Raw genomic sequence first — 26,020 nt, 5'->3', positions numbered from 1 at the left:
AAGCGTCCTCTCCCACCAGGCAGAGCCCACTCTTCCCCTTGGTACACTCCTGAATTGAGGGCGATGAAGCAGGTTGGGAGATGGCTAGAGCGTAGGTGGAGGAAATCACGAGATGAATCTGACCGAACACACTTGAGAGCCCACTATCGGGCCTATGCTGTGGCGGTGAGGGCGGCGAAAAAGAGATTTTTTTCCGCTTCCATTGCCTCCTCACAATGCCATCCAGCGGAGCTTTTTCGAGTGGTGCATGGCCTGGTTAATCCAGGTCGGAAAGAAGACCTGGTTACACCTTCAAAGGCCCACTGTGACGACTTTGCCAGGCATTTCAGGGAGAAAATCACTCAGATTCGTCACGAGCTGGATTCCACTATTGATTCAGAGGTTTCTGGGGAGATGCCAATGCTGCCGTCTGGTCCAGAATTATTGGATGAATTTCAGTTATTGCGGCCTGATGATGTGGACAAGGTGCTTGGATAAGTACGTCCCAACACTTGCCTATTGGACCCTTGCCCGTCTTGGTTAATAAAGAATTCCAAGCACGGGATTGGGATATGGATCTTGGAAGTGGTTAACGCTTCTCTGAGGGAGGGTCGGGTGCCTGCCCCTTTAAAGGAGGCGGTAGTCCGACTGGTCCTGAAGATGGCCGTCACTGGATCCAGAGATGGCCACTAACTATAGACCTGTGGCCAACATCCCGTTTCTGGGCAAGGTGTTAGAGCGAGTGGTGGCGGGACAACTTCAAGCACTCTTGGATGAAACTGATTATCTGGACCCATTGCAGTACGGCTTCAGACCCGGGTACGGTACTGAATCTGCCTTGGTCGCCCTGTACGATGACCTGTGCAGGGAGAAGGACAGGGGGAGTGTGTCCCTGTTGGTTCTCCTGGACCTCTCAGCGGCTTTCGATACCATCGACCATGGTATCCTTCTGGATAGGCTGGCGGGATTGGGGGTCGGAGGCACTGCTTTGCAGTGGTTCCGCTCCTATCTCAACAGCCAGTTCCAGAAGGTGGTGCTGGGGGACTATGGCTCTGCGCCATGGCAGCTATGCCATGGAGTACTGCAGGGGTCCATTTTGTCCCCTTTGCTGTTTAACATCTACATGAAACCGCTGGGAGAGGTCATCAGGAGGTGTGGGCTGCGGAATCATCAGTACGCTGATGATACCCAGCTCTACCTCTCGTTTTCCACCAATCCAGGTGAGGCAGTGGCTGTACTGAACCGGTGCCTGGCCGAGGTAATGGGCTGAATGAGGGCCAATAAACTGAAGCTCAATCCAGACAAGACAGAGGTCCTGTTGGTTGGCGGATCGAGCTTCGGAGAGAGTGAATTGAACCTTGTCCTGAACGGGGTTGCACTCCCTCCTAGGGACAAGGTCCGCAGCCTGGGAGTGCTTCTTGACCCGGAGCTTTCACTGGAAGCTCAGGTAACAGCAGCGGCGAGGAGCGCTTTCCTCCAGCTTCGGCTGATTCATCAGCTGCGCCCCTATCTGGAGTACGACTGCCTGGCGACAGTGACACAGGCACTGGTGACTTCCCAACTTGACTTCTGTAACGCGCTCTACATGGGGCTACCCTTGAAGACAGTCCAGACACTTCAGTTGGTTCAAAATAGAGCTGCCAGGCTGCTGATGGGACTGGGCGTTATGGTCACATGACTCCAGTTCTCCGTCAGCTTCACTGGCTTCCCATTGAAGTCCGGGCCCAATTCAAGGTGTTGGTAATGACCTATAAAGCCCTAAACGGCTTGGGTCCTGGTTACCTGAAGGAGTGCTTACATCCATATATGCCCAGCCGCCCCTTGAGATCAGCGGGAGAGGCCCTTCTCCGGGAACCCTCCGTGAAAGAAATTAGGAGGGTGGGTACTCGGAGGAGGGCTTTCTCAGTGGTGGCGCCTAAGTTATGGAATGCGCTCCCCAGAGAGGTCCGCCTGGCACCGTCGTTACTTGCTTTTCGGCGCCAGGCGAAGACCTTTTTATTTAAGCGGCATTTTAAATGTTAATACTACTGAATTTTATCTGGCCAGGGCGGCTTATTTTATATTGTATTTTTTGGATTTTTAATGTTTATATTTATTGTAATTTATAATTACTTTTATTTATTGTTGTAAGCCGCCCCGAGGCTTCGGCGAATGGGGCGGCATAAAAATGTTTTAATAAATAAATAAATAAATAAATATGTGTGCATGTGAGGTCATCTCAACACACAGCCAATCTGCACACTCAGGAAAAGCTCAAGAAACCCTATCAAAATATTTCAGCCTGTGATAGAACATGTGATAGAAGAGCAGGATTTTAGCCCACTCCCTGATGTACAAGTTCCTACAGGAATTGAGTATTTTATTCCCAAACTCCAAAATGGATTCCTTATACATCCCTAGTAATTTAATTACATAATACATATCTATAAAGCAGATATAGGGAGTATTGCTATTATTATTACACTGCATTTGTATTTCCTATTTCTTCCTCTTGTAAGGAAGCCAAGGAAGTTTGCAAAGCTTCATTTTATCTTCATAACAATAACTCTGTGCAGCTTGTTAGGCTGAGGGTGAGTGACTGGCCCAAACTCAACCACTGAGTGGGGACTAGAACCAACATCTCCGAGGCCCCAGTCCAGCTCTCTAACTACCATACCACATAGAAGTTAATTATAACCTTTTTGTCTTGGCAAATAACAGGAATGAAGCTATTGTTTATATATAAAATATTCTTGATAAAAACAGAATAGTTTAAATTTCCTTTGACTCCTTTCTCCAAAAACCTCAAGGGCAATTAAAACATACAGAATTTAAAACAAAAACTGTAAGTTGCAAGTCTGCATATCTCAATGGGTGTTTATGAAGAGCGGCGTATCTCCAGAGGCGGTTTTGCCTTGACAGAAAGTGTTTCTGCTTTTGCAAGTTGGGGCATTCTGTTTTTGCCCCAGCCCTTGCCGTATCCTGTTCTATTCAGTAGGGCCAGTAACCCTCTGGAAGAGGGCATTAAATAGACAGGAGGCATCAGTGAAATCAGTGTCCAAAACTGAACAAGCAGAAGTGATTTGCTACTAAGGCAAGGCCACAATACGTCGAATAGAATCTACTATAAGTGTTTTTTTAAGTCTTCTTATAATGTTGCATGTTTGTGTGTAAAGGATACAGTCATAAATACAGCTTTTTTGTGCAGACATGAATATATATTCTATTGAACTATTGAACCCTCCCTTCTCCCATCTGATTATTAAGAAAGTGTGTGCAGGAGAACTTACACATCCACCCCTTTTGTTTGAGTAATACATTCCTACCAGATACACACAAGAGAGCCTTTTTCACACAAGATCATCCTAGCTAAATGGTGCATGTGAAGGTACGGTCTAGGAGTAAGAAGCTATGTGACGAGCTGGGGTATCTGACCTTCATCCCCACAGCTTCTTACAAAATGCAACTTCTTTATCAAGATAATTTTGGCACTGCTGTTAATGGGAACTTAATTTTATAGACTTCTGTTTAAACACAGATTAGTGTTTCTATCAGACCAATACCAAATGAAAAGTTGACATTCTAATTAATAGGAATCAAGGTCTAGTTCTATTTTCCAATTACAAATAAGCCACCCTTTAAATAACTTACAGGGCGATCCTATGTGTGTCTGTTCTGAACCCAGCCGTACTGACTTCAGTGGGGCTTAAAGTAATTTAAGTGGGACATGAAGTAGATTGTACTTAAAGTACAATGCTACCCATTTTCGGAAAGACACTCCCCCCCACAACAACTCCCAGTATTCCTAACAGCATGGCTTGTTTCTAGTTAGTCATGGATAGGGTTGCATTCTTACTGTACATTAATGCATTCTTACGATACTGTACATAGCAGCCTGAATCACTGATGTCTCTAAAAGGAAGGGACAGAAACTCATATTTCTAAAAGGGAGGGACAGAAAGTGTGTATTACATGTACCCAAAAAATGCATTGTTTGGACACATGACATTTCAAATGACAAATCTACATAATACTGTATAATATGTAATTACATAATATTTTAAAAGTAAGAAATCATGAGTATTTTCCTACACCATAATGTAGACCTGATTATATGGGAAAACCACTGTGCCCCAGGCAGCTTTATGGTGCAATCCTATGAATGCAAGTTCCATGAAGGTATTAGTCCCATGAAGTTTGATAGGACTTGATCATGGCTAAATGTGTATTGGAATGCAGCATTAAATACCAAGATGGGCTCTCTTTTAACCAGCAGTTCCCCACACTGAATAACATATTTCAACAATACCTTGCTGTGCATTCAGAAACTCATGTGGATAAAGAAGTCCTCTACAGACCAACAGTAAACACAACTATCACCACACACAAACATTTGAAATTCTGAAAATTATAGGTTTAACTGGTTTCTTCTATTCATCTTTTGACTTATTTGATGAAAATAAAAATTCTCTGCTTTTCATATTTTCAAGAGGGCATTTTAATTCTCTGCTTTCCAAATTTCCAAGTGGATTTTTTTAACATTTTCATCTGAATTAGCCAATTCACATTGTGTCCCATTGCAATGTACATGCACTATGGAGATGCAATGGTTGCATATACTGCATACGGAGCAAATAAGGTTCAGGCAGAACTTGGAGATTCTGACTCTGCTACAAGTCTCTCCCCCTGTCCCTGGAAGTTATTCTTCTGCTCCAAAGCTATGCTACCACTATGAATGCTCAGAAATGCATCACCATCTTGAGGTAGATTACCTATGGAATGATACAGCTAAAATTACGCCGATCGATAATGGACAAAAGACAAGTTGTGAACAGCAGGTGGCAGCTGCAATCAAGAAGGAAAAAGACCAGCAGACTGAATCTTCCAACCAGTCTATCTGTCTAGCCCCTACACATCGTCTTGTTCCTGCTGGGGACATATGTGCTTTAGTTATTGGTATTAAATTGTTGTTTAATTGTTGGGACCTTCACTTCAGTGGTTTTGACTAAGACTGGACCCAACCACTGCTTTCTTTTATTGATTTTATAGCAAATTAGTCTTATTTGACTATGGATATATAAAAAAGAAAAGGAGGAAAGGACATCCCTGCCTATATGGGAATGGAAATATATATTAAAGGAAAATTCAGAAAAAAATCATGAACTACATTTTTAATTTTTAAAATTCTATACAGTGTTACAAATGGATTCTTAACCAAAAAAAAAAAAAAAGACTGGGTAACACAGAAAGCTTTGGAAAGCACTGGGTAAGCAGTTATGTCATATAGAATCTCTGCAAAAAGTGAGCAAAGACAGGATAGCAATTACAGACTTAAATGCTAATCTGGCTGGTCTGATCCAGCCAAGCGTGCCTTAACTGGCACGACTGTCCAGGATACTGAATTGGTCCAGAATGCTGTCAACTGGGCCAGTTATTTCCTTGTTACAGCTTCACTGGCTACCTGCATGTTTTCAGGCAGAATTCCAAGTGATAGTTTTAAGCTGTAAAGCCCCATGTGGCTTTGAAGCAGGCTCACCAAAATACTACAAGTCTGCCTAGTCCTTAAGATCTTCAGGAGAGACCCTTTCTACCCTAGTGATGAGCCAAGAGTGGCTACTCCAAGGCTATTGAACTCCGCCCTAAGGGAGGATAAGGTTTGCTCCTTCTCTGGCTGCCATTCTGCTGGCAGAATTTTTTTTATTTAAAACAGATTTATTTTAAAAGGTCTGTAAATTATGGGCTGGATAGTGTATTATTATTTCTGTAATTGTTATGATTTTTTCATCAGTTTTAATTATGTGTCTAATCCAACTTGAGTGCCATTGTTTTGATAGAAAGACAGGATGCACATAAAATGAATGAATCAAGCCAGAGAAGGAGTGAATGAAACACATCTTTCAATTCCCCAGTCCATCTGTATTCTTGCCTGCAATGGATTCCAAAGCTTCTTCATGAATGGAATGCTCCTTTCAGTCCAATAAGATCAATGATGGCAGCCCACAGCACATTGTAAAAATATGCATCATGTATGTTTCAAATAATGGTATAAATGATCCAATGGCAGTTTTAAAATGCAGAAAATGCAGTGTTATTTGATAATGAGTTCTTCATTAATATTATAAGAGCCCTTGTTCAAATTTTACAGCTAATGGTAGAAAACCTATTACTTTCTGTAGTGACATTCTGGAAGATAATCATAATAATCACAACATCTTTCTGGCTCCTAAACTGAGGTATAGCATTTGCTCCACAGCCCCTTTTAACAGAATCTGGTTTTTTTTCAGAACATGAATTGGCCTTTTCAGTTAATGCAATCATCAAGTCTATGTTATGTAGTTCTTTAAGATGATCCATTCTAGAAATAAATAAAAATAAAATAGAGAGCCAGACAAGCCAGACATTTCATTATTGACTTCGCAGTACAATCTCGTCCTACCAAATGTGTTTCCAGGTAGAGTTTAAGGCTGTCTGTTTCTGCCTTAGGTGGAGTCCAGTTCTCTGTTGTTTCCATTGCTTCATTTAACCAGAGAATGAATTCGTCCAGCTTGCTGACAAACCCCTTTCATAACAAAAGGAAGGAAAGAGAAAGAAGACATGGTTGTTAGTAAAAATATAATCTAGTAAATGAATTGTTTGGGGGCTGGTGTCAAGGATGCACATGGTGGGCATCTGCCGAGGACGCACAGCCCAGCAGAGGCCCACTTCAAGAGTCCCTGGATTTGTTCCCCATCTCTTCTGCTGCAACCTCCTTGCTTACCTGCCACTCACTCTAGAGAATGGTGGTGGTGAGGAGGAACAGATGCCACTGCCTCCTTGTTCACTGTCCTATATCTGTCAACTATGCATGTGGCTTGGGACAAGGACAGGCTTCCTGAAAGGTCTCCTCTCATATAAGCTGCCCCAGGCTGCAGGAGAGGTGCTTCTTTAGATGCCAGTGCCTGCAGAGGTATATTTGGCCATGGGCAAGGGGGGCTTTTCAGTGACCTCTCCCAGGGTGTGGACCTCTCTGTCAAGGGAGGCTGAGTTTGCTCCCTCTTTGCTGTTCTTCCACCAGCAGGTGAGGACAGGACCACTATGTTCAAGGACCTTTGATGTTTGAGTGAATCTATTTGTGATTGTTAACCACCTGGAATGTGATTTTGGGAGTAGAAGGCAGGATGCATACCAAATAAATGCATAAAATTAATATTGAGGGAGAGAATAAGGAATAATATATCTGGAAGATATGGAGGTGAGAATGTAGACTCACCAAAAGAAGGGGTTCGCTGAGCGTACCTTACCCCAAAACCCTCAAAAGCCTTGAGCTGACATCATGTTGTTTTCATGTTTTTGTTATGGTACTGCTTTGTATCAAGCAGCTTTGCTAAAATAATGTATTGGCTTTTGAAGATAAATATGGGGAAAGGCTGGCCATAGAGTATATTGAGATAACTGAGGGTACTAGTGTGGCCCTTTTATACCGTGGTTGTGTTCACATGACATGGCAAATAACCCTGAGCTGTTTCCACAGGGTGTGGATTTTTGGTCAGGTGATACCGTGGTTACCAAGGCAGTTTGTACATTCCCCATTCCATCCTCCTGGCCTCATCATGCATCCTGGCAAGCCCCAGAAGCAAAATTCCTTATTCCTGTGCCTGGCCAAAGCAGCCTCCACCTGATTGGTCCACTGCAGTCCTGAGGCAGGTCCCCTCTCCTGAGTGTAGCTGCCTGTCTATGGTGCTTCCCAGTCATTCCATCATCCACAGAAATTTTTTAATAAATAATACAGTTTTGCCATGAATTCCCCTTTCTCCCTCTGGGTATTTTCATGCTGTCAAAAAGTAAACAGGGAAATGGACACATTGCTTGGTCAGTGGTACTAAGTGAGCAATGATATGTTTGATGCTAGGGACCTGAGTGCAGTCGAGATCAACGTTTAGAAGTGGCCACTGCCACAGCTGCTCTTGCCAGGGGACTCTATAGTGTTTCCACACCAGCAATGGTAAAACAGTAATCCTAGATCTGGACAACCAGAGAAGGCATGGTGAGGCATGACAATCTTAGAAGAGACCATTGATTCTCTCTGTGGTTTCAGAAAACGAATCCTACTACAGAGGAATTGTGGAACTGGGTCCAGGTCACACAACAGAGCCATAAAGGTATGATCTCAACATGGAGTCATGTGCCTTGTGAACCTGCCCAGCGTATTTATTTATTTAGAATATTTTTATCCCATCCTAAACAATTCAATTGTCTCAGGACAGCTTACAATAAATATAAATAAACAATAATACAGAAATATATTTATTTATGGTATTTTTATCGCATTCATCAGCTTCAGAAACTTCCCGGAGAGCCTTACACAGAGTAATAATATGATAGCCCCTTCTCTCAGGCTTGCAATTTAGAAGTCAAGACACACAAGGAAAGGGGGTTGAGGGGAGGAGGGGAGAAAGGACAAAAACCAGTTTATAGTTTCAAAGTCCTTATAGATGTTCTTTCTGGCAAAGGACCAACTAAGCTTTCTGCAGCTGTTTCCTCTCTGGCTGCCATACAGAGCTGGGTTGGTGTCTTCCTTGCCATGATAGTCTTTCTGGGAACACTACTCACAACAGTGCTTGTCATAAGCCTGCAAAAACTTTATTTCATTTTTCTAATGTAGGAATCCTGTATTTCATTTTTCTAATGGCAGGGACAAAGCAACACCACCAGTGATTTGGAAGGAATAGTGCAAATACAAGGGAGCCCAAGTTGCTTACATATTTGACTCTCAGAAATTCTTGTTCTGTTTTATATAGATTTTTCACTGGCTAGCACATCTCAGGATAAATATTTCTAATTAGGTACAGTGTAGAAGTAGCACACGTGACATATGCTATTGGTAGTTAAAAAAATAATTGCCTTGATATTGTATCAAGTATCAACATGATCGCCATACAAAGTATTTGCATCATTACATAGAACAAGATAGCATGAATAGCTTTGATAAGTGATATTAAATAATCCCAGTCTTGAAAGTGTGATCTTTTTGCTGAAAAACAAGCCTATAAAACAATGTCTCAATTGGATTCCACAACTCCAGAAAGTACTCTGTAAGTCTAAAGACCCACATCCAGCAATCCCATCCAGTATCTTGATGGCCACATGCCATCAAGCCTAAGATCTATGTTGTCATCTCTGATATTACTGATTGCTTGCTTCACTTTCCTTGGTAGGACTAATTCTGTTGTGAGCCAAGGTTCCTTCTTCAAGTAATCACCAGCCGCAGATCATTTTCCTTGCAAATTTCTTTATGGATGGATCTGAGTGGTTTGTTGAACCCAATTTAGTGTCTGCCTCCAGGAACTCTCCTTCTTAATATGCCTGGGACCAACCTTCTGTAAGGGATTCACTCAAGGTGAGCACTGCTCATTCAGCTGGGCCTCCTGTCTCTGCTGATGCCTCACCACAGGGTCAAGCACAGCCCCAGGGCAGGAGGGGTGTTCTGCATCTGAAAATTGCTCCTCCTCAGGGAGCCCACCCAGTAGCTGTCCCTCTTGGCCATTCCTGGAACTGCCTGGCTTGGTGAAGCACCTGGCCTTGTGATAATCTCCTCCACCTCAGAATTTTGAGCTTATTCATGTTCCCCAATCTCACTGAAATATGCTTCACTTTCCAATTTTGAATCATCATCTGGAATGCAGCCAACAGTCCATGGGAACAGTTGACCAAGCCCACCATCCTTCTTACTCCCAACAAATTCATATATTAACATGCTAAACAAATTATTGGCTCAGTCCAGCCAAATAAAGCAGTTTTAAGTTCAGTGGTAATTTAAAGATTATTTCATTAGAATTAATGTAAATTTAGAGTGTAACTTCAGTTGAAAAGTTCAGAAGTTGGTGGGCTTTCCTTTAATGGAAGTATTTAAGTTGGAGTTATCTGTTAAGGCTCTTATAACTACAGATTCCTGGTATGACCAAGGGAAATCACTTCCAGCTCTGAAAATCCTAACTTTTTAGCTAGCCTCAGGGCTTTTTTTGTCATAGAACACATCGGAACAGCGTTCCAGCACATTTTTTTCCAATAGATTTTACAAAGTGATTTTGAATCATAGCAGATCAGCAGGAAGCATCATTAACATAGTGCCTGCAGGCTGCTTTTGTGTCTGCTATCTGATAGTGAGATAGTGAGGGCCCTGCTCTCGGCTTGGGACGCTGCTCAGCTTGGGATCAGTGTGTGTGGTCGCGCGCTTACTGCCGGCGACGTGAGTTCCGGCACCTTTATTTATTTATTTATTTTTACAAAAAAAAGCACTGGCTAGCCTTATACAGAATGATATTACTCCATCCATGTTCTCCTCCCCAATCCACTCCATGATTTTGTAAATCCAAACCATCATCAAATGTTACAGCTTCAAGTGCAAAATGGAGCAGCCAGGATATTGGTTTGTATCTACTTCACTTCAGACTAGTATTTCAGTATTATCCTAGTTATGCTAGCTTCAAATTTGTTCTGGTCACAATATCAAAATGTCCTAAATGGCTTGGGACCAGGTTATTTCAAGAACACGTCCCCACATGCATCTACACACTCATACAATGGACATCTGAACTCTTGCCCCAGTGTCTTTTTGCCTTCCAAATCACAGCTTATGCCCTTTGTTAGGGGGCTTGCTTAGCAGTTTCCCTTATAGCCTTAGGGCCAATCGGGGAGCAATTGTGGCAAGGGATATTTCTGCCTACTGGTGCTTCCACTGGGAGCAGGGGAAAAAAAGCATCACTCTTTTGCCACTGAAATTTGGTGGCAAACTGCTCCCAAGTCTTGATAGCAGTAAAAAGGTTACGTTTAGCCTCATTCCAAGCTTAATCCATAGTTTTAATTCCCCATAGTAGCTATGGAGTACTAATCTTTACATATTTAGTTTGCTGCTCTGATTTTATTTTAAATCAGTTCTTCCATATTTATTGTGATTCTATTGTACACATTTTTATTTGTTTTTAATTATGTTATAAATTACCTTGTAGCCAAATGGTGTGATATAAATTTTATACAAATAATAAACAGAGATCAATGGAAGCACAAAGGAAAGAGCACACACTGGGCTGAGCATCCAGAGGTAAGTTATTGCTTTGGCAAAAGCACAGATGATGCCCTTGATCCGCATGTGTATGTGTGCAGCAGTCAGACTGTACAGATACAGTCATCTAAAAAATATAATAGGGACATATAGAGTCACCATATAGTGAGTTGGACCATATTCCATCTAATTCAGTACTGTGCACATTGTCTCCAGGGTATGAGAGCGCAACATTTCCTTGGGACCCTCACCAGGGAAACCTGGGACCCTCCACATATAAAGCACATGCTCTGTCCAGGAACTGCAGAAAGCCAGGGAAGCTTTTTTTCTACTAAGGACTGTGCTGTCCTTTCTTTTTCTCTGCTTCTTTCTGGCACCTGCCTTTCTTTCTTTATTTCTCTTCCTTTTCTGCCCCACCAAACAGGCTGGCAGTGGAGGGAAGATCACTCCTCCCAGCATGAACTGATTTCTTGCATACACCTTATGGATGAGGACCCATAGCCAATCCTCGGGCTGCTGGTCATTCACCTGGAGTTCCAGCCAAGTTCCTTCAATCCACTCATGGGAGGGGAAAGTGAGGGAGGGAGACTAATTCCCTCCCTCTTCTTCCCCTGCTGCTGGCCAGGGCAACTGCAGCTCATTTTACAACACTATCTGCAGAAATTACAACAGCTATTTCTGTGCACAATTCCCTATCCAGAGCAGATAATGAAACCCAAAAGCTGCTTTCCAGTGCTCTAGCTAGGCAGGGTTGGGAAGTGGAGGCTGCATGTGATGAGGAGATGCAATTCATAATGTGGGAAAATGAAAGTGTAACTCGAAGAACATAAGAAGAACACAAGCTGGATCAGTCCAAGGGTACATCTAGTCCAGCACAGTTACCCATGGGATCCCACAAGCAGGAGATGGTACAGCAGCACCATTGAATCTAAGTTCGCCAGCATCTGCATCACCCAGGCATCTCACAAAATGATTTTATAATAAAAGGACAATTTGGAACTTGATTCAACCTATAAATACATTTGCAACTCTATTCAATATATAATTTGGAACCTAGATTCAATTTGTAAATATTACACTGCATAATCCTACTTAAAAGTTTCATAACACTAGTATTCAAGATTTCTTTGTGTCCATTCATATGGTGGGGGAACGACAAACTACAGAATGAAGAAATATTTAAACTGTGTTATTGAACTGTGAGATGAAAACATGCACAATGCTCAGATGATGGAAAGGCAGAATGCTAAGTCATATTCATTTGTTAAAATAATGCAAAATTCCCCTGCCATTATTAGCAGAATTTATACTACTACTATCACAGCCAGATGTGCTTCTAGTAAAAAAAATCCAAGGTTAGGAGAAACCTAGCTAGAAAGGCATACAAGCAAAGAAATATTGCAGTGGCTATTTCTGTCACAGGGAGAGGAGGTCTATTTTCTAGTAGAAAGCATGAATTGCTATAAGACCACTGTTTTTTGGATGGCATCTATAAAATTTTATGGAACTATTCAAAAGAAAACAACTGTAGAAATTGAAAATTATTTTGAATACTGAAAGCCTGACACTAAAAATTACTGTTGGAGGATAGATAACATTGTTCAGGTTTTAAATCATATTGTCTAAGTAAACAGCACCATCTGGAGGCCTGATCATGCTACAGCGCAGTCTCACCAGAAGGATTTTAAATGTGTTCTTAGCATTCTTCCAGGAATTACGCTGTTCCACCCAGCATCAGTTCAGCCTTGGCTGCTTCTGGGCCAGCGTGTACGAGCAGCTGACAGATGATGACAGATGATTCTCACTGCATCCGAAATATGCCACATCAGTAAACACACTAAACATTAAAGTCCTGCTGGCATTTGTTTAAAAATTGGTATCCCATGCCCACTCTTACACATAAGATGATTAATAAGTATATATAAGAGGCTGACATACATATTATGTTATGTGGACTGCTATAGACTGAGTTGCAGAAGGGTACCTGAAGCTGAAACAACTGCATACACATCCTGTTTAGTGTATCTGTTTTTCTCTTCTGCCTCTAGGCTTTTCCTTGTACCTATGCTTAAACTATTACAAGCTCCCCAGAAGCAATTGCCTCTCCTTTTCAATGTAAGTGAAGTCTTGCAGGTGATTTCCCTGACTACAAAGCATTCTTGTGCACAGTTCTCTGCAATAGATGCATTGCCAATGCAGAGGATTTAATTCTACCCTGGGATTCTCATTACTTTGTCTTGGTTAATGCATGCATGTGTCTGCGTCATAGTGGAGAGGGGCTTCCACATCTCCTGGAGACAGATGTGCAGTCCATCTTGATGGTACCTTTTGATATTTGGAACCTCCATCCGCTGGTTCACACAGGAAGGACTGGGATTTTAATGTAGTGCTGCTAAGCCAGTACTTGGGACAAGGAATTAATTTGTTCTATGATTTAGTTGTGAGTGCTCAGGATTAGGGACGTTTGTATGTCGTGTATGTCAACTGCTCTCTTATCACTTATTCAGCATTTGATGACTTTCAAATGTCATCAAATGCGAATTGTCTCTGCTGAATTGTATTATTTGAGAGCTGACATTTGGTGATGTGAGAAGCCTGAGGTAATTAAACAGTGACTGTTCAGAATCACAGTGATTGTGCAGTGATTGCTCCTTCCAACACGCATTTGGGGATGCACTTCCCTCTCCAGAACCGGTTTCCCTGTGTATGGCAGCAGAAGGGCCAGGAGTCTCTGTTCATCATATGAATCAGCTACTGTCAGGCGAGGTTTCCTCTTTTTCAGAAGAAGTATAGAGCAGTTATGCCTGTATTACCAGGTTCAGAAAAACAAGTCTTGGGAACTCAGGGTACTCAGAAGAAGTTGAAGCAAACATTGAAGCACTGATCCCTGCATTCTTTTCTGACTCAGATGCTTCTCCAAGCCAGAGAAGAACAATGGCTTCCCCCTCCCACTCAGCCAACACCTCCCTGTACTCATGTTGGTGGGTAGGTGGTAGGAGGGATTGGAGAGACGTTAAAGAGGTGTTTGAAATTATGCATGGTGTGCACGAAGTGGAGACATTTCTCTCCCTCTCCCATAATACGAAAACCTGGAACGGTTTAGCAGAAGGCTTAAGACCAATAAAGGGAAGTGCTTCTTCACACAGCATATTGTAAAATTATGGAATTTGCTGCCATGGGAAGTGGTGATGGCTACCAATTTAGAGAGTTTTAAAGGAGGATTGGACAAATTCATGGAGAAGGAGGCTATCTGTGGCTACTAGCCTTGCTGGCTACATGCTACCTCTGTTATAAGAGTTGGCATGCCCAGAAACAACAACTGCTGAGGTGCTTGGGCAGGAAGAGGTCTTGTACCCATCCTGCTTGAAGGATCCTGTGGACAGCTGCTTTGCCACCATGTGAATGGAGTGCTGGACTGGATGGACAACTGTGTTGATCCAACATGGCTTTTCTTATGTCCTCATTGATTGGTGGTTGAGCAAGTCCCTTAGAGGAAGAAGGGTGTATACATATAATGATAATTTCATAAAAACTGGAAGCCTGGAATTCGTAAGAGAACTACAGCAGTTTAGGGTTTGGCATGGCTGCCATTTAAGGTGTATGGCTGGAATTCAAACAACAAGAAAGTTAAAACTATTTTCCAAATCTAACTTTATTTCCTGAGTTCATTTTCAGTGTAAAACCTAATACTGCATTCTGCCTAAGATTTCCTAGCAAGAAGAGGCTTCCCATGACTTCATTGAGTATGCACTGATCACTGTTGAAATCCATGTGGTGTTAATACTTTTTACCACACAAGTGCTGTTTATAGACCTTTAGCTGACTTTTAGGAAATGAGCACAACTCTGCAAGAGCTGTGATGGCAACAGTAGGCCTCAAGAGGGAGCCACACTGCCATGTCTATAAAATACATTTGATGCAGCATCAGATGCAAAAGAGAACAAAACACACCCCAACTTTTCATTTAATCAAGAGGTGGGCATTTGCAATGGCCCATCAATGTATAATTTGCCATGCTGTACGACTTTAGAAAAAGGTGAGTTAGGGATCTATCTGAAATGCAACTCTGGATAAGCCCTAAGTATCTAAATACTCATGAAATCGTATCATTTACAACCAATGTATTTTAGCAGCATACAGTTCACAGATTGCTGGCACAGCTTCTTGCACAGAGTGCCTCCCACATTCCAGTTACGTCTTGTATGTGTTGGTAAAGCAAGTTATCTGACTTTCTCGCACAGCACCTGCTGCACTTGGCACATGGGACAGCCAGCACAGCTGAAGTTAACTGGGCTGTTTCATCCCAGTTTTTTGTTGGTTCTTCCCCCACCAATAGGAATGCTTGGGGTTTTTGCCTGGTCCCATTTGGAAGTGAACTGATCCAATGTGTACCTCTCAGATTAATGTGAAGATGGAAGCACAATTTTCATTCTGGATGTGCACATCTCTGAATTCTGTGATGGCAGATTTAGGCATTTAAGAGATACCAAGATGCATATAAAACAACATGTACTAAATGCATACAGATGTGTATTTCATCATCAAATGCATATTTTAGCATAAAATACCATAAAATACCTTGCAAATTGATGTGGAAATGCATGATGCTAACAGTTGTGGAACTGTCACATTCAAAATAGTCCAATAAGCCCATCCACCCTCAATCCTTGGCTTTCTGCTCTAGGCACAGCATAAACAACATGGTAAAGATGTAAATGCACAGTGAATTTCTTCCTTACCTCCATTTTTTCCCATATAATTTCATAATTATCCTGGTGTTGTATATCTTGCATCAGCTGCTGAATTAAAGCTGATTTATTTGTGGTAGGTATTTCATTTCTTTCGGATGATTGAGTCACTGGTGGGTTTTGTGGCCTGTCGTTTAAGTATTTTTTAATGCTAGGTGAGGATGTACAAAGCTCTTCGTCTGAAAGAATGTCACTAAGTGGGCCCGATTCAATGCTGTCACCTGTTGAGGAGATGATGTCACTTGAAGAGCTTGGAGAAACTCTACCTAACCTTTTGTGCTTCTTTTTGATCTGATATGTTGGGTAAAGCTCAGAATCTGAATTCATTTCTGATAGTTCCCAGTCATCAATGTTTTGAATGGCCTCTGCTTGAGGTTTCTGAGGAAGAAGTTTTGTCAAGTTTTCTAATTTTAAAGCTAATACTTCAGTCTGTTTGAGGTGTGATGGGAGGGCTAAGTATTCATCAGACCCATACCAGGCCTCAGCAACATTAACATCTGTATTATCATAACTTGGAGAAGATGGGCGGGTCCTTTTGCCTCTTGGAAGAATTGGGGATGAAGACACAGCAGACTCTAGGCCAGCTGAAATGCTGCTCACTTGGCTGTGAGCAGGCGAAGCAGAATAAGCTCTTTCTCTGCAGTATTGGCCATTCACTTCCGGCTGTTTGGAAGGATCGGAAGATACGGAGGTTGAATCACTGTCTGTCCCTTCTATGGACTGCAAGCTACCAAAAGTGATTCCATTTTGCAAAGCAGTGACCCCTCTTTTCTTTACCTGGTTTGTCAGTGTAGCATTTGATACGATTCCAGATAACCTGCATGATGCCACCTCCTCAGGGATGTCGTGTGACTTCTTGCACCTCAGCTTCTCCCTTCTAATGCTGTCACTGGACTTACCTAGACCTATGGAACATTCCTTAAAGTGGTTCTGTATTGTTAGCTTGAGATTTTGATCACTCATGTTGGGTAAACAATCACACGACTGACTGATGGCAGAGGGACACTTGTTGTAGGCTGTTTGTAAAGCCAGACAAAGCTTGGATCTGTCTGGTGGATCTAACAGGGAAGGTGTGCTCCTACTTATTTCTGTCTTAAACATCAGAGAGATCTGGTTTTTTATATCATTTACCACCATGTCTGTTTTAAATATATCTTCCTTTAGAAACAAACCTCTTTTGGGTACGGTGGGCTGTGTGGGAGAATCTTCATTGTAATCAAAACAGTCTCGTATTGATCTCTTGGGAGTTGAGTTTTCAGTGTGAGGCTGCGATTTGTTTTTTGCATCACTGGAGGGCAATGGTCGGAGCTCTTGGTTCACTAATTCAGCATCAATTGATACCACAGAATCCTCAATGCAGGATGTTTTACCAAGAGATGAATTCCCAGAAATCTGCATGAGTGAATGTTCAGTGGATACAGTAGATGATGCTTTGAAACCCTGGCCTTCCTCCTGCTGGTCTGCTGAGAAAGGTAAATGGATTTCTTTTGTATTAACACTTTCATTACATTTGGAAGCAATTGAATCTGTTGCTACTGCCAGTAATCCCACACTTCTGATGAGCTCTGGAAAGTCTTTTTCCATTTCACTGCAGCTCCAGGTCTCAAATGGTTTCACTTTGCCCTGACCAGAGGTCATGTCACCAAGAGCACCAAGCAAGTCCTCGCTAGGGCTGTAGTCAGACAGTTCAAATGCAGTAATTCCACAGTCCAGCGACAGGTAATTTTGAGAACATTTGATGGTTAGCTGTCCTGAGTCATCCACTTCTGTTAATGAGTCAAGCCGGTCCTGTGACAAAACAGAAACAGGAAAGCTTTTGTTAATTGTATCATTTTGTTTGGTTTTGTTTTGAAAAATGGTATCACTCCTATGAGCTGGAGATGGATTCTATCATTAAACAAACAAACAAAAAACCTGTAACACTAAACATAATTTAAATTGTTTTTTCATCTGGATTTTTGTACACTATCTTGTTGACATTTGTGGAAAGGCAATAAGTCATTACTGTAAATTAATAAATAATAATATTAAACATAACAAATGCAGAATTGGGTGTAGTTTTCTTCCTTGCTCTTTAGAACAAGAATATCATTCTTAAAAACAAGATTGTCACATTACTTTATATCACCTCACTGAAAATAGATGTGCTGCAATGAAATAATTCTTATAATATTAAGAATTAATATAATTCTTGATATTATATAATTGCATAATACTTAAATTAATGGAATAATTAAGAATAACATAATCAATCAGAAACCTAACCATTTGCCCTGGCATATCCACTGGGAGCAACTGGATCCTATGCCACGATAACAATCTTTGGGATGTCAGTATAACAGAAAGTTCAGTGCAGCCACACTGAAACAAGTATTACAATCAGGCTGTCATTAAATATTTGATGCTGCTGCTCTTGATAGACAAATCATAATTCATCTGATCAGAACTCTACTTTTGCAACAGGCTTTCCCAGCCGTCTTTCTCACTGTGCTCCCCAGCCTATATCACCTTGAAAAGTCACTCCTGTTGATCAAAAAAATCTGGCACAGCATGAGATGTAGTGCAGGATTTCACAGCACTAGGGGTATTTGGAAGAAACTGAGGGAGCAGGCAACTTCAGATCTAAACCAAGACTTCTTTTTACAGATGCTGTTTTCTCCTATAATCATTTCCTTGGAAAATCCAGGGGAGTTGGGGGACAGACAAAATATTTCCATTAAGTGGCTCCTGAAGGTTTTCTAAGACTATATTGTTTTATTGATTATTATTTTGGTGTAATACTAAGAATGTAAGTTCATGGCTAACAGACATCAGGCCAAGGAAGAGGGCTTTGAAACATAACTGCACATTTCTAAGTAAGGACAGAAAGGGTGGGAGAGCTTTTCTCCTTCTACTGCCTCCAGTGGGAGCAAACTTATTGGCTGGCACTGTTTCTAGTTCTACTGGGGTGAGCATGTTAGCTGACTCTAAGATCCTGCAGACTTCAAATGTCCCCAGGCTGCCCCATTTCCCCCCTACCACTAGTGGAGAACCACTGACAGGGCAATCAAGTTGGCAGAAAATTCCACCTCTGTCCAGGAAAGACCATCATGGGTGGACCTTGATTTCCAACCATGGAGATGGAAGCTCCTAATATCCAAAAATCCGTGGAATGACTTTCTAGAAACCACTGGATTGCAGCCTTAGTTTAAAGGCTGCTGCTTTTATTTAGTGATACCTCTGAAACTTGAGATTAATCAGTTTGTAATTCTATTAAAATGTATAGATTCATGACTCAAATATATAATTATTCCTGACTGCAATCCAGTGAAATTTAATAATGAGAAATGCATGTACAAATACTCACATTAGACGAGATATGTAGATAATGGATACATTATTGTACACATTTCCCTTAATCTATGCATTTTTGTTTGCTGTATTTTTACTGTTTATAATTTATAATAGCTTGTATGAATATGTTTATACTTTTATCTAAAACCTATTAAAATACAAAGAATAGAGAGGAAAGGAAAATATTTTCATTGCAATCATCTCTAGCTGTAGAAATTTTATTGGATAGAACTTACACTCAAAATCCAGTTTTGTTCACTTTAGTTTCTTCCCCTCCCTCCCTCCCTCCCTCCTTCCCTCCCTCCTAATTTATTAGGTTGCAAAACTATTAAATATCAAGAGTGAGATGTATAACATTCATTGATCATCCTGTTTCCCTTAATTACATGCAGAGGTAGAGAATCTTACTTGGCATAGAATGTGACAGGAGATGAAGCTTAGCACTTCCCACTCCAAAATGATTGGTAAAACCTCTCTCTGCATGTGAATAGAACCCCAAGACAAAAAGTATTTTCTGGTATCCTCCTTACATTGTGTATTCTAATAAGATCCCTAAGTAATATATTAAGGAAAAATAAGATACGTAGTTACAAGTCTAGTTGGACCCTCAGGGCTACTGCACACAATATGGATATCCATTTTATTCAGGAATAAATGATGCCATCAGTAAGGCTAAAGCTGAGACTGGAGTGAAGGATGCTAAAAGCAACCAAAGGCTTTCTTCAGATACATGCATAGTAAAATACAGAAGCAAGAAATTGTTCAACTGCTCAATGAGGATGGCAAAATTATAACAGATGACATAAAAAGGCAGAGGTGCTCAATTTCTACTTTCATTCAGTCTTTTCCCAGAAGAGGGTCTATGACCTCCCTGGCAAAGGTGACATACAAGCTAAAGGGCAAGATTACAGCTTGAGATTGATAGGAGAGTAGTCAAGGAGCACCGCATTATTTTGAATGAGTTCACATCTCCATGGCCCAAAGAACAGCTTCTCAGAGTAATAAAGGAACTGGTGGAAGAACTACTGTCTACTGTCTTCAAGAAATCATGGAAGATGGATGAAGAGCTAGATGACTGGAGGAAGGTCAATGTTGTCCCTATTTTCACAAAGAGGACAAAAGAAGAAGCCTGGGAACTACTGATCATTTTGGTCTCACATCAATCCATGGTAAATTCTGGAGCATATTGTATTGCAGTCAGTTTACAAACACCTTGAAAGCAATGCAGTGGTTACTAGAAGCCAATGCAGATTTTTTGAGAACACGTTCTGCCAGACTAGTCTGAAGCCATTTTGTATATCCTCCCTAGTGAATTGTACGAATGCTGTGGACATAATATATCTTCAGCAAAGTTTATGACTTCAGCAAAGCTGTTGAAAAAGTACCCTATAATATATTGATTTGCAAGCCAACTACAAGTGGGCTGGATACAACTAAAAAGTGGATCCTCAATAGACTACAGAATTGCAATGCATGCTAATCAATGGCACCTTCTCAAATTGGGGAAAGGTGGGTACTGCAGCATTCGCTCCTGAACCCAATGTCCCTTGACAGGTTTATTGATAATCTAGACAAGTAGTTGAACACAGTGCTTAGAGAGCTGCAGATGACACATTATGGGTGGGACAGCTAATTCCTTGTAGGCCAGAAAGAAAATTCAAAGTAATCTTGACAGGCTGAAACCCTGGACTGAAAACAACAGACTGAACTTCTGCACCCAGGAAAAAGAAGCCAAATGCATAGTTACAATGGGGTGGGGTACTTGGCTCAACAATACTACAAGAAGGAAGGATTGTTGTAGATCACAAGCTGCGTATGAGTCAGTAATTTGTTGTGGCTGAAAAATGGCAAATGCTATTTTGGGCCGCATTAATAGATGCATCACTTCTAAACTGTGCAACGTATTCAGCATGGTTCACCTCTGCTCAGCATGCTTAGGCCCCATCTTAAGTGTTGCAGCCAGTTCTGGGCACCACAGCCTAAGAAAAGTACAAACAAATGGGAAAGATTTCAGGGTAGGGAACCAAAGGTGATTAGGGGACTGGTAAAAAATGCCTTGTGAGGCGACTGAAAGAACTGGGCATGTTTGACTATGAGAACACTGAGGGAAGACATGATAGCACTTTTCAAATAGTTGTAAGGCTGTCATACAGAGAAGGGGAAGAGATGGCCTATCAATGATCCCAGAGTGCAGAACATTGAATAGTAGGCTTAAGTTACAGGAAACCAGATTCTGTCTGGACATCGGGAAAAACTTTTTGACAGTTGGAGCTGCACGGCAGTGGAACCTATTAGCTAAGCAGGTCATAGTCTTTCCCACACAGGAAGCATTCAAGGCGTACCTGAACAACCATCTCTTGGGGATACCTTAACCTGGAGTCCTGCATTGATCAGGGGATTGGACCCAATGGCCTTCTTGGCCCCTTCAAGTTCTATTGATTCTGTTATTTGCAGCTTGAAGTTCCTGAGTGAGGTGTGGACAAAACCCAGTGGAATCCACCTCTCTAGCATTTGCAGACTTCCTCTCATGCTTGGCCCGGTCTTGGAAAGTGAGAGGAAGTCTGCAAATGCTTGCAGTTCTGGGCACCATGTCAGGGTGCAGCAGCACAAAGAAAGGCTGCTGAGTGTGCTATGGAAGAGAGATGCTGCTTGCTCAATTCCTAGCAAGTGCCCTGCAAGCACTGGGCCTGCTTGCCAGGAACTCAGACTCAGGGCCACAACAAAGCAGACGAAGCAGTCTGTAGAGCTGAGCCCTGCTAATGCAACCTGTTCCCACCCCCAAAAGATATATATCCCCACACTGAGCCACATGGTAAGAAGTGGTCAGTTGGCCATAAAGAAGCAATGTTTAATGCAACCCTTACCAGGGTTTCCCAAGCACCTTTGGCCAGGGGGCACATCTGGAATCTTGGCAGTGCTGTGAACAACTCCACAAAATGGCTTTCACGGTGGGTACAATCAGTGGCTAAATATCTATTTCCCAGATGTTATACTGAAAAGTAACATGCCCAGGAGCCCAAGAAAAAGAAGAAGTGCTGTATGAGTTCCAAACCAGAAAACTACTTGTTTTTGAAACTAGGTGTCTGTTCTGCTGCCCATTTCACAGAAGGTGCTCACTGAATCCCACTGGTGCCTATGAGGGAACCACAGGCACTCACAGTAATAAAGATGGATCTGCAGGCTGAAGCCTCATTTTGCAGAATGTACCATCCTAGGAAGTTTTAAGTGTTTAATTAAAAGGAATGTCTTTTAAACATCAGGAGTGACAAAAAGTCAGCTGGGTGCCATGAGCCCTTTGTTAATACAATATAATATAATGTGTTCTTGCCCCAAGTGTATGACTAATCAGAAATCTCTCAGAATAGGCCTTCTAATTGGCAAAGGCACTCTGCAAAACTCTGCCAGGCAACCAGGAAGAAAGGTGCGGCTGCTTCTGCAGTGCAACACATCCTCTTAGAAGACAAAAGCCTTGCTAAGCTCAGGCGCCAGGCTAGACTAATTTTCTTGCCCTGGGACAATGACCAATATCTTCACAAATGATTGTCAAATCTTGTTTGTATCTGCTGCTTGGGAAATAGTTTTGGCATGGAAGACCAAATTGTATTCATCTAGGAAGCTTTGTCTTGACCATGCAGGCCTAGAGGTACTCCTGGCAAATTATTTATTAAAACCAATGCGTTTACGCTAGTAAAATGGCATATTAGTCAAAACCAGATCTGTGACAGCAGCAGGCTAGACAGGTATAAGACAGGAAATGGAGGCAGGAGAGGAAAGGGGTTGGCCTATGCATGTCTGCTGGTCTTCATGTAAGAACCACCCATGTTCTTCTGAGCATCTTTTGTGTCAGCTAGCCATTGCCTTTACCAAGTGTGCCACCTCTGAGAGTAAACGTTTTAAAAGCTACCACTTGGTAGCAATAAAAGGGGGGGGGGGTAGTCTTGCAAAAATAACTAAGTGAACAGGACACAATCTTAGTAACTTGCTATCCTATTGATAGGTGAGTCAATGGAAACACAGAATGCCTTCCCCCAGCAGGTGTCCTGCAGGTGTGTTGGACTAAAACTCCCCAGCATTCTCCAGCCTACATGATATCCGGATAGCACAAGTCTGAGGAAGACTGACATAGAAGAAGCAAGAGTTTGTGAAAACAGGTTTGAATCTGTGCAAATCTTCCATGCTCAGTGTTTACCTTCACTCGAATCAGGCTCTTGATAGCAGTGAGTAAATGAAATGGCAGATCTAAAGATGAGTTTGAACTTGCTATGTTTTTGCCTGGAGACTGGATTTAAAATTCAAATTCTGGAATCTGAACAAGGAGCTCCTTTGATGTTGTCAAAAGACTTGATCCTGTCAAAGCACAACATCCTTCTGGTTCTGCTCCATGCTTAGGAAAATCCAAATTTTTTACTGCAGCCTCAGTTGGCTTTGCCTGCATTCTATTCATGTGCACTGGAACTGGGAGCAAGTAAGGGCAATATCTCTCTTGGCATCAGAATGTAAAATTCTCCAATTAGGAGCTCAAAAGGTATTATATGATACTTAGTTAATATATACACACATGCAGAGAGAGAGAGAGCGAGAGAGAGAGAGAGCGCAACACAGATTTGCAATAATACTTTCTGCTTCTTACAGACTTTATTCCATGCAACACTATGCAAGGGAAGGAACCTTGTATGAAAGTGAATTATACATAAAGATGACCAAGAAGCACCGATGTCATTCCTGTTGCCATCCTGTACTGTCATCCAGCTAGGGCCAGATTCGGGGTAAATCCAGGGCCCAACAGCCTAGTGGGGGCCTAAATGCCATCCTGAGAGATGCTGATGTTGGCAGTAGCGGAAAACAAACCAACCTGCAGCACCTGGGCTGTCATGGGCAGGTCAGGGCTCAGTGGGACCAATACTACTTGCTGTGATATCCTTTCTTTTTAATTCTAAAACCATTCCATAATGGTGCAGCTGAGTGGGCATGTTATGTAGTTCCTTGAAAAATTGTTTTCTGTTTGTACAATACAATAGTGGTTATTCTCAAGAAAATGTGTTTAGCATCCATCTCTCTAAAAGCGGGTCCACATGAGACCAGTAAGTTCAGAATCTAAGGTTTCCTGGTTAATTGGAACTGACCCAGATAGCTAGCACAATATTTAAGTAGCAGTATCCATGTAGGTTCCCATGTCAATCCTCTACAGCACAAGAAATGTCAAACTAGCATGTAGGTGTGACATTCTTGTGTGCTTTTCAGCAATCTCTGAGCTGCAACCACCATGTTTTAACTGGTCTTTGAACAACAAGTTTCACAGGGAGTTTCTATGTCAATTTTGATGTGGGATCTCCTCAGTATAAAATGCCAAAAGTTGTGATACTGATTATGTCGGGATAGGCTATTATGGCTGATCAAAGGTACTCCAAGAATGAAATGTATCCATAGGAATGGAATGCAACACTGTGGTGCAGAACACATTCCACTTTGAATAAATTACATGATTTAAATTAGATTATAGCACATGTTTTTAGAGCTTCACGAGAATCCAGCCTATAATGACTGCATACACATTTGTGCCATCACAGGGAAAATGTGAATTTAAAAGCTTCTTCTACCGGTGTTGCTAATGTGAACCTGTAACTTTCCAGTAAGGGAAATGTTATGATTGATACACCCATTCTCTGTGCTAATCACAGAATGTAAGCAAGCCACACAGCAAAGCAAACACACAAAACAAAGCAAAGGTTACTTGACAACTTAGGTTAAGGTGGCTTTCAGGTTTGGCTCTAGAATCATTTGACATTTTTCCTCCTGGCATTGCCACTTTGAAGTGAACTTGACAATCCCACACCTTATTTAAACTAGTTCAGTCACTCTGAATTCATGATTGCAGCACTAATTTAAGATTGACAGCATTGCCCATAAATTGACGGGCAGCCCTGGGAACTCGGCTCAGCTTGAATTGCCAGAACTGAGTGTAGGCTGTAGCGGTAGCAGAACTAAGTGGATTCTTTTAAGAGCTTGGATGTGCAAACACAACTAAGGATTAGAGTTCAAAAAGTAAATTCTTACATTCACTTGCCATACCTCCTTTGTTTCCTCTGAAAAGGCTTGGAGAATATCAGTCTGCCTGGTGTAATTCCCATTGGCATCCTGCAATCCCTGAAGAATTCTCTCTCTCAAAACCAGGACAGAAACTCGAAGCTGGTGCCAAAGAATCTGTACTGTATGGATGTCAACAATCACATTTACAGAGTAAGACAGAAGCTTCAGGGAAAATTCAGTCTCCAGAAGAGCATGGATTTGTTCGACGTGATCAGAGATATCTTCACATATATCCTGTGAGAAATGGAGAAAAAAAGACTATTATTTATTTATTTAGGAAGCTTCTATGCCGCCCCATTTGCCGAAGCCTTGAGGCGGCTCACAACAATAAATAAATAATCACAATATAAAAACAATATAATTTGAGTCGACCTGGCCAAAGAATAAAATAAATAAATAATATTAACAATTAACATAACGCTTAAATAAAAAGGTCTTCGCCTGGTGCCGAAAAACAAATAACGATTTGTTACATTCGCTGCAATATATTAGCTGCAACGTTGTACAATAATCTGACCATAAATGGTTAATTACATTTTTACATTTCACAAACAGAAAGGTTCATTTCTTTATGTGGAAAAGGGTCTGCTTTTTTCCTTTTCTTAAGGAAAACTGCTGGACATTTGGCATAGCTGACACTGGGAAGGCTCTGTTTCTTTATACACTGCATCCACTACAAGCCATCCAAATTGGTGGCCTTCACTAAATTTTATGGTGGCATATTCCACACTTTCGCTGTGTGGTGTGTAAGAAGTATTTCCTTTTGCCTGTCCTGACTATCCAACCAGGTAGCATCATGAGATTATGGGACCCTGGTTTCTGTCAAAAATTTCCCCATCAGTTTTCTTCACACACT

The 26,020-nt window shown here is 41.7% G+C and overlaps 1 protein-coding gene across 2 annotated transcripts in view; it reads right to left on the bottom strand.

The window, feature by feature from the left end:
- AKAP6 (A-kinase anchoring protein 6) overlaps positions 1-26,020 on the bottom strand; it is a 232,942-nt gene that overhangs the window by 164,949 nt on the left and 41,973 nt on the right. The window contains exons 3-5 of one of the 2 annotated variants that reach the window (XM_044436216.1): positions 25,132-25,398; positions 15,736-17,532; positions 6,395-6,517 (exon numbers count right to left, since the gene is read on the bottom strand). In XM_044436216.1, coding sequence (XP_044292151.1) covers positions 6,395-6,517; positions 15,736-17,532; positions 25,132-25,398 — 2,187 coding nt within the window. The remainder of the gene's footprint in view (positions 1-6,394; positions 6,518-15,735; positions 17,533-25,131; positions 25,399-26,020) is intronic. The other variant, XM_044436215.1, reaches the window with a different exon arrangement.

Source organism: Varanus komodoensis, unplaced genomic scaffold (genome assembly GCF_004798865.1).
Source record: "Varanus komodoensis strain SLA01 unplaced genomic scaffold, ASM479886v1 scaffold3, whole genome shotgun sequence".
NCBI classification, from domain to species: domain Eukaryota; kingdom Metazoa; phylum Chordata; class Lepidosauria; order Squamata; family Varanidae; genus Varanus; species Varanus komodoensis.
The sequence above is the reverse complement of the archived record's forward strand: the minus strand, read 5'-3'. Positions and strand labels throughout refer to the sequence as shown.